This window comes from Rhinopithecus roxellana, chromosome 19, assembly GCF_007565055.1.
Source record: "Rhinopithecus roxellana isolate Shanxi Qingling chromosome 19, ASM756505v1, whole genome shotgun sequence".
Classification (NCBI taxonomy): domain Eukaryota; kingdom Metazoa; phylum Chordata; class Mammalia; order Primates; family Cercopithecidae; genus Rhinopithecus; species Rhinopithecus roxellana.
In genome coordinates this window covers 47,481,529-47,494,420 of record NC_044567.1, presented here as the reverse complement: position 1 = coordinate 47,494,420, position 12,892 = coordinate 47,481,529, and the positions used below count along the sequence as shown (strand labels likewise).

Sequence of the window (12,892 nt, the reverse complement as noted above, 5' to 3'; positions counted from 1 at the left end):
ATAAACACGGAAGGTATATAGTATTAGAGGGTGACAAATACAATGGACAAAAATGAATTAGGATGTAGAGTAAGGGGATTACAGTTTGAATAGAAGCAGGGAGGCCAGGTGCAGTGGTTCACACCTGTAATTCCAGCACTTTGGGAGGTCGAGGCAAGTGGATTGCTTGAGCCCAGGAGTTCCAGACCAGCCTGGAAACACAGTGAAACCTCATTTCTACAAAAAATACAAAATTTAGCCAGATGTGGTGGCACACACCTGTAGTCCCAGCTACTCAGGAGGCTGAAGCAGGAGGATTGATTGAGGTTGATCAATCAACCTCAAGGTTGAGGCTGGAGTGAGCCATGATTGCAGCACTGCACTCAGCCTGGGTGACAGAGCGAGACCTTGTCTCAATTTTTTTGTTTAAATAAAAAAGCAGTGTATACTTTGCCATTTTAAATTCAGTGGTCGAGGTAGGGCTTATTGAGAATGTTTTGGACCAGTTTCACGCCTGTATGAAGGGGAATGAGGGAGGGAGGAGACTTTAGAACAATATTGGAAGCCTTCCAGGTTATTATACATGTTCAAGTTTGAAAGCCACAGCCCCAGAGAATGCTGGGAGCAGCATTTCATCAGGAGCCTGGTGCCTGGACAACCTCATGGAATAGACACTTATAAAACCTGGAATCTGATTTCTGGATAGAGAGAGACAGACAGAGAGAGAGAGGCAGAGAAAGAAAGAGAAAGAGAGAGAGAGAGAGAGAGAGAGAGAGAGAGAGAGAGAGAGAGAGATCCTCTCTTAATTTACAACCGAACCTGAATCCTAATACAGGTGAGGTGGGGAAGAGGAATCGGATGAGAAACTTAACCTTAAGAAAGCAAAAACCAGGAGAGGAAAGAAATAACATTCAAGTATATCAGTAATACAAGATGCAAGAAATAAAATCAAGTAAAAAAAACCTATGTTGGGTTGTCTCTGGATGTATGAAGTAGATATAGAAAATTAACCCTCTAGTTTTTTTAACCCCTCATTTTCAATGTGCATATGATCCCATTATGATGAAGATAAACTCCAACTAATTATTACAAGGTTTGTGCCATCACTGTTTCCAAAATAACCCTGTGTGACAGTGCGGACTTAAATCAGATGCGATTTCCACCTCCTGGGCTTTTTGTAGATTGAAAAGGCAGCTCACATAAGAAGTCATGGAGACTAGGAAGAGGTATGACCAAAACGGGCTGCTTCAGTGCCAAGATCTGTCCTTTCTCTTTCCTTTTTTTCTGAGACGGAGTCTCACTCTGTCACCCAGGCTGGAGTGCAGTGGCGCGATCTCGGCTCACTGCAACCTCTGCCTACAGGATTCAAGCGATTCTCCTGCCTCAGCCTCCCGAGTAGCTGAGATTACAGGCGCCTGCCACCATACCCAGCTAATTTTTTTATATTTTTAGTAGAGACGGGGTTTCATCATGTTGGCTAGGCAGGTCTCAAACTCATTACCTCAGGTGATCTGCCTGTCTCAGCCTCCCAAAGTGCTAGGATTATAGGCAATGAGCCACCGCGCCCAGCCTGTTCTTCCCCTTTTATCCCTAGGCTTCACTTTGTCTTCTGAAGTTCCCAGATGCCAGTAGCCAGTATTTCTTGAGGTTGTCATCTGTAGGCTAGCATACCTTACCTTTGCTGCAACCCCTGTAAAGGAGGAATTATTCTGTGGTTGAGTAAACTGAGGTCAGAGGTTTCTGACAACTTGCCCAGAGTCACAGACCTCTAGTTAGTGCAGGAATTGGGATTTAACTTGTCTTCCCTTCTCCATTAACTGTTCTGTGTCCCACCTAATAAACCTCTAAAACAGTGCATTTCCCATGCTGGCTTCCTGCACAAGAACCCGCGTTAAATTCTTCATTGTCAAAACTACATTACTTACAGAGAGAGGTTGTATTCCTAGGGCCTCATTCATTGATATGCTTTTTTTTTTTTTTTTCTTAATTCATACTCATTATAAAGGGAAGAGGGAGAAATCTGAAATGTAGAAGAGGAGAAACCAACTCCTAAAGGTTCTGGCAAAGACAACCGCTACTTTTCTATCTCTCTCTCTCTCTCTCTCTCTCTCTCTCTCTCTCTCTCTCTCTCTCTCTCTCTTCCTTTCTTTTGACAGAGTCTCACTCTGTCACCCAGGATGGAGGACAGGGATGAGATTGTGGCTCACTGCAGCCTCCAACTCCTGGGCGCAAGTGACCCTTCTACCTCAGACTCCCAAGTAGCTGGGACTATAGGTGCGTACCGCCACACCTGGCTAATTTACTTTATTTTATTTTTTATTTTTAGAGACAGGGTCTTGCCATGTTGCCCAGGCTAGTCTCAAACTCCTGGCCTCAAGTGGTCATCCTTGCCTAGGCCTCCCAAAGTGCTGGGATTACAGGCATGAACCCTGTACAAGCTCTGAAATGATTTTACTTATAAATAAAATTTCATATTCTATTTTTTTTTTTACTTAATGCAAACATCATAAACATTTTCAGTATTCAGATGTAATCTTTTTATTATGGTAACATATACACATACTACATAATCTTTTAAACTTGTTTTTAGGCAAATATTCTATGAAGCTGATGTTCCAAAGATCATTTAACTATTCCATTACGACTGGCTATCTAGGTTGTCTCCAACCTTTTACACTTTCAGATAGGGTTATCATAGCATCCTTTGATGTAAAGCATCTTCCCCCTGATTTTAGGATTATTTTTCAGAAGTGGTATTAATAAAGGGGTTAGTTGCTGTGGTCAGTTGTACCCATAGACCTGCCTGGAATATTCCCTCTACCCAAATCCTGCCTGTGTTGCACAACCCATGTCAAAATGTTGTCTCACTGAAGAATCTTCCCTGACTACTTTAACCTATGCTGACCTCTGGCTTTGCTGTTCATGTGTCCACCAACTTGTGAGTAACTCCTGCCTTTTCAACTGTGTCACTTCTGTGAGGGCAGGTCCGAAATTACATGCCTGATTTGTATCCTCTGCCATGCTTCAGATGACTCATAACCACTTACTGGTTGAGTGGGTCTCCTTTACCTTTGTGCTTCTCCCTAAAGGAAGATGCAGTTGCAAGGCCGCATCACTTCGATCACACTGCGAGGAGAAGGACACCAGTTTTTCGTAGGAACAGAAGAATCGCACATTTATCGTGTCAGCTTCACGGATTTCAAAGAGACGCTCATAGCGACTTGTCACTTTGAAGCTGTGGAGGATATTGTCTTTCCATTGTGAGTAGAAGAGAAAAAGAAGAATGTGGAGATTTGGTGCGGTATGCAAGGGCATTTAATTTTATGAATGCATTTTCAATATCAACACAGTTACAATTTTTTCTCCTTAAATTTTTCTAATGTGATGAATTATTTTCATAGACTTTCCATTGTCTTCGCCATGCAATTATATTAGCTTTCCAATTCAAATTTGGGTTTCTTTAGAATATTGACTTTTCTAATCCAACCCCTCTTGGAAAGGGTAAGTACCTGGCAAAACCTTTCTGTTTTCCTAATGCCATCCAGAAAAAGCTTAGTACAGGCAGTCCCTGACTTATGATTTTTTTATTTTATGATGGTATAAAAGTAAACTGTATTCAGTAGAAACGATATTTCAAGTACCCATACAACTATTTTGTTTTTCCCTTTCAGTACAGTATTCAATAAATTACATGAGATATTCAACACTTTATTATAAAATAGGCTTTGTGTTAGATGAGTTTGCCCAGCTATAGGCTAATGGAAGTGTTCTGGGTATGTTTAAGGTGGGCTGGGCTAAGCTAGGATGTTCAGTAGTTGGGTGTATTAAATGCATTTTCAACTTAGGATATTTTCAATTACATTGGGTGTATCAGGCATGTAGCCCCATCTTAAGACAAGAAGTATCTGTGGTACCTGTTTTAAAACTTCTTTCCTGTCATTTGTTTGTACCTCTTGAGGTCTTCTAGATTTGGCAGGCTTCATGGTGGTGTTCATTAGGAGGGCTTCTGGATCTAGTTACCGTATTTCTTGGTAAATCTCACCCAGCACAAGTAAAACAAATAACTATTGGCAGTTTTGGTATCAAAAGGAGCTTCAGTCATATGTTCCAGTACTTGATTTTGTAACACATTTTGTCTTTGGCGAGATTCATTTCATGAAGTTGGTCAGTTTTTGATCTAAACATCCTCAGTACTTAGCTTGAATTTATAATATTCAACTTTCAGCAAGACTTATATTCAGACCTCAGTTTTGTTTTTGTTTTTGTTTTTGTTTTTGAGACGAAGCCTAGCTCTGTCACCCAGGCTGGAGTGCAATGGCGGAATCTCGACTCACTGCAACCTCCGCCTCCAGGATTCAAGTGAGTCTCCTGTCTCAGCCTCCTAAGTAGCTAGGATTACAGGCATGCGCCACCACACCCAGCTATTTTTTTATATTTTTGGTAGAGATGGGGTTTCACCTTGTTGGCCAGGCTGGTCTTGAACTCCTGACTTCAAGTGATCCACCCGCTTCGGCCTCCCAGAGTGCTGGGATTACAGGCGTGAGCCAACGCGCCCAGCCTCAGACCTCAGTTTTTGAGATCTTGAGCTGTGGTTTTGGTTCCCTGAATCCCTGTGATTAGGTCTTTCCACGTATTTCCAACAGTGAAAATGGCTCGTGCTTTCCCATTAGGTGAATCTTTATTTGCAAGTTGGTTGTTTTCTTTTGGTCTCACCTTTTCCCCTCTTTTTTTTTTTTTTTTTTTTTCATAAGCAGTTTAGTAGAATTAATCTGTAAAATTGTTTGGCCCTGGTGCTTTTTTTAAGGATAAATTTTAAACTATCTTTTCAATTGCTTATATAGGTATTGATCTGTTTGGGTTTTGCACCTCTTTCTTTTGCCTTTACTTTTCTCTCTCCTTCCTTCCTTCCTTCCTTCCTTCCTTCCTTCCTTCCTTCCTTCCTTCCTTCCTTCCTTCCTTCCTTCTCTCTTTCTCTCTTTCTTTCTTTCACTGAGTCTTGCTCTGTTACCATGCTGGAGTGAAGTGGCGTCATCTCGGCTCACTGTAACCTCCGCCTCCAGGGTTCAAGCGATTCTCTTGCCTCAGTCTCCTGGGTAGCTGGGATTACAGGCGTGTGCCACCATGCCCAGCTAATTTTTATATTTTTAGTAGAGATGGGGTTTCACTATGTTGGCCAGGCTGGTCATGAGCTCCTGACCTCAGGTAATCCACCCACCTCGGCCTCCCAAAGTGCTGAGACTACAGGTGTGAGCCACCACGCCTGGCCTCTCAAAATATTTCCCTTGCCATCAATTTTACTTAGTCTGATATTAAGATTACCACATCTTAATTCTTTTAAAATAACATTTACTAATTAGCTATTTTTGCTATACTGTAATAAATGAATTCACTGGAAAACCTAAACTTCGTATACTAAAACAACAACAACAACAACAAAAGGACTTCTGGGAAAAATTGAATTAGGCCACGATTTCTCAACCTCAGCACTACTGACATTTTGAGTTAGATAACTTGGTATTGTGGATGCTGTTCTATGCGTTAAAGGACGTTTGGCAGTATCCCTGGCCTCTACACATCAGATGCGAGTAGCAGCTCCTTCTCTGCAATTATGACAACCAAAAAACATCCCCAGACCTTGCCAAACTTCCCCTGGTGGTAAAATTACCCCTAGCTGAGAATCACTGTGGTTAGGCCAGACCTCTTCACACTGATGCAATTTTGTAATCAGAGCACCAACAAACCAGTCACAATTTTAATAAAATATTAGCACAGTTAGAAAGGGTTTATTAACTTCCTAATAAGTAAAGAAATACTGCAGTAAATATAGGACTTCACTTTTCAATAAGTAAGGGTAACTTTCTAAAAGGAGATTTAAAAAGACTTGAGGCTGCTGAGTTGTGGAGATGAACTAAACTAAGAGGAAGAACATAGACTAAATGTATGGTACTGCTTTCTTCCTTTACTTGCTAATTTAGTTGTGTTAATGTTCTTTGTTTTCAGTTGCTATTACTTTATATACCAAAGCATTATTATACCGAGATAAATAATGCATGAACCAATGAAACTTCTGTAATAGTCTATTAAGTTGGTGCAAAAATAATTGCGGTTTTACTATCATTTGCCTTTTTACCAATTGCATGTAAGCTAATATTCATTATAGAAACGTGCATTGTAGCAAAAGAGAGTGTATTGTCTTTTTTCCAACTCTTTATTTTCAACCTATCCGTGTTTAGTTTTAGGTAAGTCTTAGTCTTTTAATAGAATTTAATTCATTCATACTTATTACTATCTGATAAGTTTATAGATTTTTCTATGTAATGTGTTTACTTTTTCTGTCTTTTCTTGTAGTCATCATGTTTTATTTGGTTCTGTTTTAACCTTTGCTGCGTACAACTTGGAAACTATCTACTTTATTTGTATTCATTTAGTAGTTACCCTTGAATTTTCTTGTTTGTTTGTTTTGTTTTGTTTTGTTTTTAGGAGATAAGGTCTTGCGCTGTCACCCAGGCTAGAGCACAGTGATGCAATCATAGCTAAATGCAACCTAGAACTCCTGGGGTTAAGCAATCCTCCTGCCTTAACCTCTGGTCTGGAGTAGCTGGGACTGTGGGCGTGCACCACCATGCCCGGCTAATTAAAAAAAAAAAAAAAAAAAATTTTTTTTTTTTTTTCCAGAAACAGGGAAAAAAAAACAGGGAAAATCAACAGGCTATGTTGCCCAAGTTGATTTCCAACTGCCATCCTCAAGCACTCCTCCTACCTTGGCCTCCCAGAGCACAGGCCTCTCAGATTATAGCAAGAACCACTGCAGTCAACCTCTAAATTTTTAATATACTTATTTAAATATAGTTTTTTATGGAAGACTACAGTTAACCAATGTTTGTATCCAATCTGCCAAAAAGGCAAGAGTCTCAGCACATTTTTATTTTCACATGTCCTATGTTGAAATTATTTGGAATTCTAGATCTTTGATTTTATCAGTCTGTCTCTCTCTCTCTTTTTTTTAAACACATCAATCCCCTTGGATTCTTTTTTTTTTTTTTTTTGGAATTCTTTCAGAAACAATCTATGTACAGAAAATTTGGTCTCAGCCAGGTGCAGTGGCTCATGCCTGTAATCCTAGCACTTTGCGAGACTGAGGCAGGAAGAATAACTTAAGCCCAGCAGTTTGAGACTCGCCTGGGTAAGATGGTGAGACACCCCTTCCTCATCTTTACAAAACTACATAAATAAACTGGACATGTTGGTGGCACTGCCTCTAGTCTCAGCTACTCAGGAGGCTAAGGTGGGAAGAAGTTTGAGGCTACCATGAGCTACAATCACACCAGTGCACACCAGCCTGGGTGACAGTGAGACCTTGTTTCTATTAAAAAACAAAACAAAACAAAACAAAAAGCAAGAAGAAGAAGATGAAAAGAAAAAAGAAAGAAAGAAAATTTGGTCTCTGCTAACCTGAAAATATGTTTGTTTTACCCTCAAACTTGAATAATAGTTTGGTGCAGTATAAAAAGAATTTTAATGGAGTTTGTGTTGAAGTGTAACATATATGCAAAATACATAAATCATAAATAAGCACCTCAGTGACTTACCACACCTATATGACTATCACCCTGGTAAAGCAATAGAACATTTTTATCATCCCCCAAACACCCCTTCCAATCACTACCCACACCCTCCTACTTAATCACTACCTGAACTTCTAGTCTCATAGATTAGTTTTACCTGCTTTTGAACTTTATGTAAATAGAATATTTCAATATATACTTTGGAGATCTTTTTTCTTCTCTGTGGAAGCTTTTAATGTAGTTAGTGTCATACAGATCTTCTTCTCCTTACTGATTTTTAGTCCACTTTTATTATCAGTTACTGAGAAAAATGTTAAAATCTCAAGCAATGAATATAGAGTTCCACCTTTATTTCTCACAGTTTTTGTTTTGCATATCTTAAAGCTCTATTATTAGGTGTTGTTAATTATTTATTATATCTTTCTGCTGTATTGACATTTTTATTAAAGTGTTCCTCTTTGTCTCTAGTAATTTTCTTTGATTTGAAGTATGTTTGTATAATTTTAATCTACTCATTACAGCTTTCTTATGCTTACTCTTAGCAGGATAAATCTTTTTTTAACCCTTTTATTTTTTCCATATGTCTTTATATTTAAAGTACATCTCTTAAAAAACAGCATATACTTGGTTTTTACTTCCCTATCCAGTCTATCTCTGCTTTTATTTGGAACATTTAATCCATTTACATTTAATGTAATCTTTCATACATTTGTATTAAATCTTTTTACAAACTGCATAAAACTTTATCAATGCAATATTATAATTTTTGCTTTAAAGAATCATAAACATTTTCAAGAAATTAAGAGAAGAAAACATTCAAAATGTCTTGTGTGCTTACTTACATATTTGAGTATTTCTGATGGTCTTCATTCTTATGTATCTAAGCTGCCATCTGTTATCTTTTCCCCCTCTAAAGAACTTTGTTTAGCATTTAAAAAAAAAAAAGAGAGAGAGAGAGAGACAGGGTTTCACTCTGTTGCCCAGGATGGAGTGAAGTGACTATTCTCAAGCATGATCATTGCACACTGCAGCCTAAACACCTGGTCTCAAGTGATCCTCCTGCCTCAGCCTCCTGAGTAGCTGGGACTACAGGTGCATACCATTTTGCCTGGCTGCCTTAACATCTTTTAAAAGTATAAGCCTCTGGTGAAGCATTATCTCAGTTTTTATTTATCTGGAAACATTTTTTTTAGATTTTATTTTTGAAGAAAGTTTCACTGGTTACAGAATTCTTGCCCAGTTGTTTTCTATTTATTCATTAGTTTGAATACATCATTCCAGACTTTCTAATGAGAAGTCATTCAGTATTCTTATGATTTTCCTCTTTGTAATATGTCATTTTTCTGCTTATTTTTCAAGATTTTTTCTTTGCTTTTGTCTTTCATCAGTTTTACTGTGATCTGTCTTTCTCTTTGTGTTTATCCTTCTTAGGGTTTGTTAAACTTTTTGAATCTATAAGCTGATATTTAGCTGATATATAAGCTGAGACAGAGTGAAACCCTGTCTCTCTCTCTTTTTTTTTTTTTTCTTAATGCTAAACAAAGTTCTTTAGAGGGGGAAAAGATAACAGATGGCAGCTTAGATATATAAGAATGAAGACCATCAGAAATTCCTTAAGAATTTCCACCTTTTCTCACTTCTGTTCCCCTGAGATTCAAATTATCTGTGTTTAGTTTTAGGTTGTTCATTTTTCTTCAATTTTTTAAATCTCTTTTTAAAAGTATGTAATCTCTATTAAATCTACCTTCCAGTTTACAGATTTTTTTTTTTTACCATCTCTAATCTGTCATTGAGTCCACCTAGTCAATTTATTTTAGTTATTGTACTTCTTACCTATAGAAAAATATATTATTGCTATAAGGTATATAATTATAATATTACATATATAGTTTCTAATTCTCTGTTCAGATTACCTATCTGTTCACTTATTGATATGACAGTTTCCTTTAATATTTTGAATATATTTTAAAATAGCTGCTTTAAAGTTTTTGTCTGCTAATCTTACACCTGGGTCTACTTGGAGTCAGTTGCTTCCGACTACCTTTTTTTCTGAGTCACATTTTCCTATTTGTTTGCATGTTTGATAATTTTTTTGTTGAAAACAGTATTATATAGAATACACTATAGCAAGTCTGTTCTCTGAGGATTGTTGGCATGGACTCAAACTGCAAATTTTGCCTCCCCATAGTATGCATCAGCTGATATTCTCATGACTTCCCACTGCTGCTTTTTTAGCCTGGCCTTGGGTTCTTCTGTAGGCTTGCATTATCTGGCAGTCACCCAGGTGTTTATGCAGAGATGAAGCTCATCCTTTCCATGATTTCCTTTCTTCTAGTGACTTCTCCCTATTTTCCAAATATTCTGCTAACCTCAAGCTGTTTCACTTGAAGCCTGCAAGGTTCAGATTCCTGCCATCCAAGCTGAGCTCATTTGGGGAATGTATTTAATTAAAAAGGCAAACAAACAGAAAACAAAAAACCTCTGAGATTGACCCCATGTAGCTGTCTTTAAAAGTAGAGTCCTTAAAAAAAATCAATAATAATAATAATAATAATAAAACAGTAGAGGCCGGGCGCGGTGGCTCAAGCCTGTAATCCCAGCACTTTGGGAGGCCGAGACGGGCGGATCACAAGGTCAGGAGATGGAGACCATCCTGGCTAACCCGGTGAAACCCCGTCTCTACTAAAAAAAAAAAAAAAAAAAAAAAAAAAAAAAACTAGCCGGGCGAGGTGGCGGGCGCCTATAGTCCCAGCTACTCGGGAGGCTGTGGCAGGAGAACGGCGTGAACCCGAAAGGCGGAGCTTGCAGTGAGCTGAGATCGGCCACTGCACTCCAGTTTGGGCAACAGAGCGAGACTCCGTCTCAAAAAAAAACAGGAGAATCTTCTCTCGTCTCTGCCTGCTTGTTCTTTCTCTTGGTATTCCCCCCAATACATGTATAATTTAGCTACCCAACAGAGATTTGGGCAGTGTTTATAACCCGAATTTACATCTTATTCTTGTGGTTCTCTTGCCAATAGGACATCCCCCCTTTAAATTCCAGCTGATTTTCTAGCCCTTAACTCTGATCTGTAGCATTGTTAGCTGGTAAGGCTATGGTTTTTCTGCCACCTTTTTCTACAGCCACCATAGCTGTGGGAGTTAGAGGCTCCCACATGTGAGAAAGCCACATGCTAACAATCCTAAACCCTTTCCAGTTGGTTGCACTCTTAGAAGAGCAAACTCTTCTTGATTTCTAATTTTAGAGGTTTTTAGTGTCATTAAGATTTTTGTTATTGTTTTTAATTCATCCAGTTTTTCTAATTGTTATTTGTGAGAAACTGTGTGACTAGTTCAGTGCTCCAGTCTTACAAGATGTACTCTCTGCTTATGCTTTGGAGCTCAGTTTTTCTCTACAGGTCTTATCTGTCTGATTTCTATTTATCCACAATGTTCCTAACCTATGTGATGATACTCTTCCTACTTTCCTGTACTGTTAAGGGCAAAATTATGTACATCTATAGCTACATCTATATCTATAACTCTCTTCATTTCATGGGATTTTAGGTGGGAGAGAGGGAGCACATGGGCCTGGTATCTCATCATGATCTAATCAACTGGGTTATTTCTGGAACTTAACCTCTCAGACCCTAAACTAAGAACAATCTACCACTTGAATGGTTCAGTTTTGAACTAGGCTTGACTGCTGAGGAAGTGGATAGGCCATCAAGGGTAGAGAGTTTGGAAGAAAGTTCTTTTATTTTTTTGAGATGGAGTTTCTTTCTTGTTGCCCAGGCTGGAGTGCAATGGCATGATCTTGGCTCACTGTGACCCCTGCCTACTGGGTTCAAGCTATTCTCCTGCCTCAGTCTTCCAAGTAGCTGGGACTACAGGTGCACACCACCACGCCCTGCTAATGTTTGTATTTTTAGTAGAGACAGGGTTTCGCCATCTTGGCCAAGTTGGTCTCAAACTCCTGACCTCAGGTGCTCCACTCACCTTGGCCCTCCCAAGGTGCTGGGATTACAGGCGTGAGCCAGCACGCCTGGCCTAGAATGTTCTTTAGGGGGCATTCATTTCATGATATTTGATTTTCATGAATGGTCCGTGAGTACACCTCTTTAAGAGCTTACTTCCCTCGAAGGAGGAGCCCATTCACCAAAGGCATTATGTAATATAAACGCCTCTAATTTTAAATAAATATTAACATTCTAATGTTGACTTGATTTATGTTAATCAAGATTTCTAGCAAGAGGCCCCATCACATCTGTTGTCTCATTCCAGCACTTACTCTTTCTTTTTTTTTTTTTTTTTTTTTGAGACGGAGTCTCGCTCTGTTGCCCGGGCTGGAGTGCAGTGGCCGGAGCTCAGCTCACTGCAAGCTCCGCCTCCCGGGTTCACGTCATTCTCCTGCCTCAGCCTCCCAAGTAGCTGGGACTACAGGCGCCCGCCACCGGGCCCGGCTAGTTTTTTGTATTTTTTAGTAGAGACGGGGTTTCACCGCGTTAGCCAGGATGGTCTCGATCTCCTGACCTCGTGATCCGCCCGTCTCGGCCTCCCAAAGTGCTGGGATTACAGGCTTGAGCCACCGCGCCCGGCCGCATTTACTCTTTCTAACTAAGTAGTCCATCATCATAACTTTAATACTGAGGCCCAACATTAAATGTGTGGAAGGGATCCACTTATTTTTTCTTTTAATTCTAAAGTGAGTAGGTCTTAAAATAAGAGAAAAGGACTCTTTTTTGAAATGTGTTCGTGAAAAAATGTAGACATTGCCTGACAGGTACTGAAACCTAAAAATTACCTTCAGTCTCCACAGAGACAAGCTAGAAATTTATACTTATAAACCAACTGGTCTTTATTTTACCCCAATATTATTCCTTCTTCTTATTCAAATTGGAATAATCTGTAATCTTTTGACATATTGGTAATTCACATTGTATTTACAGGTTGTCCTTTTTTTTTTTTTCTTTAGCTTGACAGACCAGAGAAGGGTTTTGGGTTATCTGCAAACATTAATTCTGGCACCTCTGTCTTTTTCTTTTTGAAGATTTTAATAAGATTGTCTACTTAGCCGGGCACAGTGGCTCACGTCTGTAACCACCAGCACTTTGGGAGGCCGAGGCGGGTGGATCACCTGAGGTCAGGAGTTTGAGACTAGCTTGGCCAACATGGTGAAACCCCGTCTCTACTAAAAATACAAAAATTGGCTGGACATGGTGGCACATGCCTGTAATCCCAGCTACTCGGGAGGCTGAGGTAGGAGAATTGCTTGAACATAGGAGGCGGAGTGAGCTGAGACTGGACCATTGCGCTCCAGCCCAGGCCACAGAGCGAGACTCCATCTCAAAAATAAATAAATAAATAAAT

General features: G+C 39.4%; 1 protein-coding gene across 1 annotated transcript in view; it reads left to right on the top strand.

Annotated features, from left to right (window-relative positions):
* CFAP52 (cilia and flagella associated protein 52) overlaps positions 1-12,892 on the top strand; it is a 45,784-nt gene that overhangs the window by 16,737 nt on the left and 16,155 nt on the right. The window contains 1 exon segment of the mRNA XM_030923973.1: positions 3,069-3,239. Within this exon segment, the coding sequence (XP_030779833.1) occupies positions 3,069-3,239 (171 nt within the window).